Source organism: Balearica regulorum, chromosome 14, assembly GCF_011004875.1.
Source record: "Balearica regulorum gibbericeps isolate bBalReg1 chromosome 14, bBalReg1.pri, whole genome shotgun sequence".
Classification (NCBI taxonomy): Eukaryota; Metazoa; Chordata; class Aves; order Gruiformes; family Gruidae; genus Balearica; species Balearica regulorum.
This window is the reverse complement of record NC_046197.1, coordinates 12,145,177-12,150,659: the sequence shown is the minus strand read 5'-3', so window position 1 is coordinate 12,150,659 and position 5,483 is coordinate 12,145,177. Positions and strand designations below refer to the sequence as shown.

At 46.9% G+C, this 5,483-nt stretch overlaps 1 protein-coding gene across 1 annotated transcript; it reads right to left on the bottom strand.

Annotated features, from left to right (window-relative positions):
* Nucleotides 1-533: 533 nt before the first annotated feature.
* Nucleotides 534-5,095, bottom strand: LOC104639933 (serine protease inhibitor Kazal-type 6). Its single transcript, XM_010308137.2, has 4 exons — nt 4,517-5,095; nt 2,352-2,377; nt 1,404-1,516; nt 534-627 (listed from the first exon to the last, which is right to left on the bottom strand). Exons 1-4 carry the CDS (start codon nt 4,572-4,574, stop codon nt 582-584), a joined length of 243 nt encoding a protein of 80 aa, XP_010306439.2. The 5' UTR covers nt 4,575-5,095; the 3' UTR covers nt 534-581.
* Between the last annotated feature and the right edge of the window lie 388 nt (nt 5,096-5,483).

Sequence of the window (5,483 nt, the reverse complement as noted above, 5' to 3'; positions counted from 1 at the left end):
CTTGTTTGTCTCTGGTTTCCAAAGGAGATGAGGCATATGCAGTCACGCTGTTCACCAGCTCTCCTGTCACCCTCCCACAATAACCTCCGAGAGAGGAAGGAACACGTCTATGGAGGCTGGGTAAAGAATAAAGGCGCCCGCTGTCACCCACCCCCTGGGATGGGGAGAGCTGGGCAGGAGCCCACGAGCGGTTGTGCAGCTTGGCTGCCCGGCAGGCGTGTGCCAGTTTGTCAGGCAGGACAGGACGGAAGAGCTACGGCTGCTGGGGACGGGAGGGAGGACACAGCCCGTGGGAGCCGTGGGAATCGCCGCTCCATCACAGGGAGCGCCTTGCTTCCCAGGAGGAGGGTGATGTAATAGCACAGCATAGCGAAGCCACGCATTAAGCTCTAGCACGGCTGTATCAAAGTGCTTTTCTGAGTATTATGGAAAAAGGAATCCAGCCAAAGAATCGTGCTGAGTTTTATTTTATTGAGCAGAGACAGCGGAGATGAGGGCAAACTGCTCCTGTGTCCGTGCGCAGGTGTCTGCGGCCGTTGCTGACGGGGGCTCGGCTGCTGGTGCTCGGTGGCAGGGAGGACTCAGCATTTCCAAGGTGCTTCAATCTTATTTTTCCCTCCACTTCTCCTGTAAAAGGAGCAAGACAGACTTAGACAAAGCAGCATATGACAGACGCAGCAGCATGGGACAAGAAGCTCATTTGTCCGAAGAGGACCATTTGCCTGACTCATGTTAGCATACCCAGGTGCCTCACAGGGAACACCAAGCATTTGCTCCTCTCCTTGCTCTTCTCTGATTTCCCTAGGATAAGGCAGCCTCGAGCGTGCACCAAATGTCAAGGACTGCTAAGGAGAAACCAATATTTTGCAAGCACGTTCAGGTCCAGAGGTGCCGGTTCCTATTACATCTCCTTTTAAAAGGTGGACAGAGCTCAGGAAAAGGAGAAACTCAGGCTCTTCCTCCGAGATTTTGTTTCTTGTTCCACAAAGTCCATTCAGACTTTTCAGGAATACTTTGGCATGGCTCAGCTCCCGCATTCCTCCAGACACTTCTCAGTATCCAGAAGTGTAGGCAGTGAGAGTTGCAGCCTGTGGTGTATAGTGGGAAATGTGCATCAATTTAGTGCGCGCAGAAGGTATAGGCTGGATGCAATTGCCTCCCAGGCCCCGTGCTGCTTCTCAGCATGGTAACCAGCAGTGTGCAAAGCCTAGAAATGAATTAAAATTAACTCGCACTCACACAGCTCCGTTCCAAGGAGAAAATATTCCACTTGGTACAATTCAGGAGCTGGTCCATACAAGAGGAGCAGCCTGGATGCAGGGTCTCCCCTCCATGAAGAAGATCCTTACATGCATGGAAAATGGGCCAACTCTGTTATTTCGATCCCCTCTGCTCTCACTTACAGCACTGCCTTGCAGAAGGCGCATTTGTTTCCGTACGTGATGCCATCCGTGCCACAGTGAGGATTGGACTCCCTTGTGCAGTACACGCTTCTGTTTACAAATTCTCTACAAATCTGCAAAAGCAATTTGAAAAAAGTCCTTTCAGGATGCCATACTCTTTCTTTCACTTTTCAAACTGGATGCAAGGTCACTAGCACAATGCTTTTTCTGACAAGAGGACTAAAGTGGCAGTGATGACACTATTTACTGAAAGAAAAGGCCGTGTCAGACATGAGCAGAAGCAACGTTTCAGGGGAAATTTTGCCCCATGTTTGAGGAGGGAAACTGCAGCCACCTAGGAGAAGTTTTGATCTCCCAAAGACAGGAGTGGATTGGCCTAGGCATGTAGGAGAAGAGTCAGCACTGATGCTCTTTCAGGCATTTGGTGCCAAGTTAGCTCACTACTGCATGGCTTCATGCACCTTGCGAAACTGTGCACTCAGCCTGGTGCTTGCTGAGCTTTCTGCCTTCCCAGCAGAAGGAGAAGCAAACCATAATCTCCGGGGAATTAAAAATGGTGTCCAGAAAATGTACGGGTGCCCAGCGATGGACTGGTTTGAGGGGATAAAACAGTCTCAATGGTCCATTTGTTTCATGGGAAGATTGGACTGCGGAGCAAGGTGGACAGAAGTGGTGCAGCGTACAAAAACAGCCCTGTGCAAGCACCCTAGACCTAATTACGGGAAGCATTTGCTAAACCAACCATCTCTTTCCCTGGTCTACTTGCTAATGTGGCCACACATAACACCCCCTGTACAACAGTGAACTCCCCAAAGTGCTGGGACTTCTTGGAAGGACCCACCTGCTCCCAGCAGACATTAAAAACTGTTTACCATGCACCAAGATCTTGGTTATAAAACCATCCCTCTAGAAAATGCAGATTCAGTAAGCAGAAACAGCTGCACTAACCTCTTCAATGTCTTGACCTGCTACATCTGGAATAAAAAAAAAAACAAAACACCACAACAAAAAAACAAACAGATTTTACACATCAGCATTATTTTCTGATAGAGGCTGAACTAAAGTCACAAACCCTTTATGCAAACCACAGTTAAACATACACCAGGTTTTTCCTACTCTGTCATCCTGTGCGGCGGAGGAGGGGGCAGGAAATACATTATCTGAATTGCTTTTCAGTATTTTGGTTTTTGAAAAATGTTACTAAAATACCATGTAATCAGTCATTCAGCTGCTAACTGCACCTCAGACACATAACCCAATCTCCTGGAAGGCAGCCACTCGCGGGGAAGCAAGCTGCCATTATCGGATCTGGAGCCGCGCTCAACAGAGATTTTAAAGCTATATTGACTTGTGAGTCTTTTAGACTCCTGCACCTCTGAACAATGAAAATGGCTGGTACTTCTAACGAGAGCGTACCATGGAGAAGGAGACCCCATGGTCAGCTTTACAGCTGTCCTCAGCACAGCCCAGAGACTCTCCCAGAACAGCTTCATCCCAGGTGAGATACAAAGAGACGTCATGGGGTGATACAGAGCAGAACAGGCAGTGCCAGTCAGTAAGAGCACAGAAATACCCACTGTAACCACAGGCTCTGGGCTCGAAGATAATCACTCCATCCTCTTTATATATCTTCACTGCAAAGACTGCAGGCAGGCGTGTAGATTGAGTCATAGCTGCGGGACAGGGTGACCCTGCGATGTCTCTAAGGGGGAGCCTGACACTCAAGGGTGGATTGAATGCAGATTTGCAGAATCCGGGTCACAACACAACCCAGCATCTCGCATGGCAGCGGGGTGGCAGAGGTTGGGATGCAAGGCTGTGCCTGCTGGGTCAGTGGGGTCACTGCCGCCTGGGATGCTGCTCAGGTGGCTTCGAGCAGGAGGGGACCCAGGGCAGGAGATGAGAGGATCTTGTCCTATGCTTGGGGCCCCACACATTGGAAATCCCACCCAACCCTCAGTCAGCCGGACCATCATCCATCAACCCACCCTGCAGCTTCTGCCAACCGCATTGCCCTTTGGTGTTTTATCCCTGGCGCTGGGGTATTTATCACGTCCCCAGGTTAGGCCAGGCTGCATGCATTGTAAAGTCACTGTTATGGCTATCTGCATATTATTTACAGAATAGCTCATTCCATAGCTTTTATAAATATTGCATGCGGCTACAGAAGACTTTGTGATGATGTCTCTTGGCATCTATTTAATTTATAGGAGATCACAGAGTTTGCTGCTATTTTGCCTGGCCTTGGAAGGAAGCTTCAGCACTCTGACGGAACCCAGTCCCAATTAAGACTCAATTAGAGACAGATGAATATTTCATAATGAATAATGTGTACAAAGTAATTCACCTCTTTTCTCCATGCACAGCTTGCAATTTTCTCAAGTGAATTCTTTATTCAAATTATTCACAGAAAACCAAGTACAAATAATTTTTGTTCTGCACATTCTTCAGTAACTGTCACCACAAACCTTCCAGAGCTGGGTCAGCTGGACGCAAGCAACTGATAACACTGACATGACCTATATGTTCAAAAACCATCACTCAGCTTCTCCAGATCATGAGAGAGATATGTAAATCTCCAGATAAATAAATGCTGGATCCTTTTAATTTGCCCTCTTTGTTCTGACTCCTTGAGGACATTTGAATTTAATTTTCAAGCTTTTCTCTGCAACATAAACGAAAGCTGAAACTTTCATCTAATTACGTTTCCACATCTCCAAGGAAAACACCAAATACCAAGACAGTTCGGATCAAAACAAGAGCTGATGACCCTGAGGTGTGAGTTTCTTCTCTAACTGGTTCAGCAAAACTCTCCAGCGAACATTTGTACCAAAAATTCATAATTACATTCTGCTTTGGTACATTTGCTGAAAGAGCCGCTTAGAATTTGCTCACTCTGTCTCCCAGTGACACCTCCGCTGCCTTATTCACTGCGGAGGCACACGAGGAGTGGAAATATGTCATACGAGTGAGCAAGTCCCGCAGATATTTTCTACTTGCTCAGCTTTATCTTCAAGCCTGTCATCTGGTGATCAAGGCTCTCCAAAGTTTGCTGTTGTCAGGAAAGATTTTGGTTTTGTTTTTTTTTCTAGGCTAGGGAAAAGATCACTTACCTGAGAAGAAAGAGAGCAGCAGCAGGCTGAGAAGCACTAAGGCACCTGTTGCCTTCATGCTGCAGGCAGCTCTTTAGTCCAAGCCAAGCGATCTGTGCGGGACGTGTCGTCTCAACACTGGAGCCCACAGTGTGCACACAGACCTGCCTTTCTGTGTATTTATGTGCGCATTCCTAGCTGTCCTCATTCCCCACCTTAATTGTGAGAACTTCTCCACTTCATTTCTAAAGCCATTATTGGTCCTGGACGTGTTTCTGGTGCTTTAGGAATGCTGTCCTGTCCACATCAAACCTAGAAAGGGCTAATTATATGAGTGATAGACTCGGGCTTGTAATATCTTTCTTTTTTTTTTTTTTTTCTAAATAGTCACAGGATTCTCACAAGGGTGAATTTTCAAAGCGGTGATTCATCGGGGAAGCTGGTAATTTTCATTCTCTGGGCCCTCGCTGAATGCCAGCTCTGAGGCTTTGAGTGTGGCGTGATGACACTCACTAGACGTTACGAAATAAATCACAACATGAGAATGTGTTGTCTGTGAAACCAATTATACGTTGTTCCCGGGCTATTTTTGAGGATGGTTCTAAATTTGTTGGGTTGGGGTGGAGAAGCGCTCCAATGTGACATGCTCTCATAGCTGTGTGCACAGTCCCAGATAGGACTGCTGACTCTCCTCCCTGAACTATTTAAACTCTAGCTGTCAATGTTTTCCAGTTTTTCACATTCACAAACATATGTTAGGGCTCCGCTCCCACAGCAAGTAGCAATGAAGGGAATTTGATGGGGAATCGGGAGACTTGAGCTCTATTTCCAGCTGAGTCTGTGCAAGGATTCACGTTCAGCTGCACCATTTGCAAAATATCTGTTCAGATAAGAATAATAAAATTTTAGCATGCTTTCCTAAGGAGACATGGCTTATGAGAGCACCATGTATAGATATATCAGCTTATTAGTTCCCCCAGTGAATTTT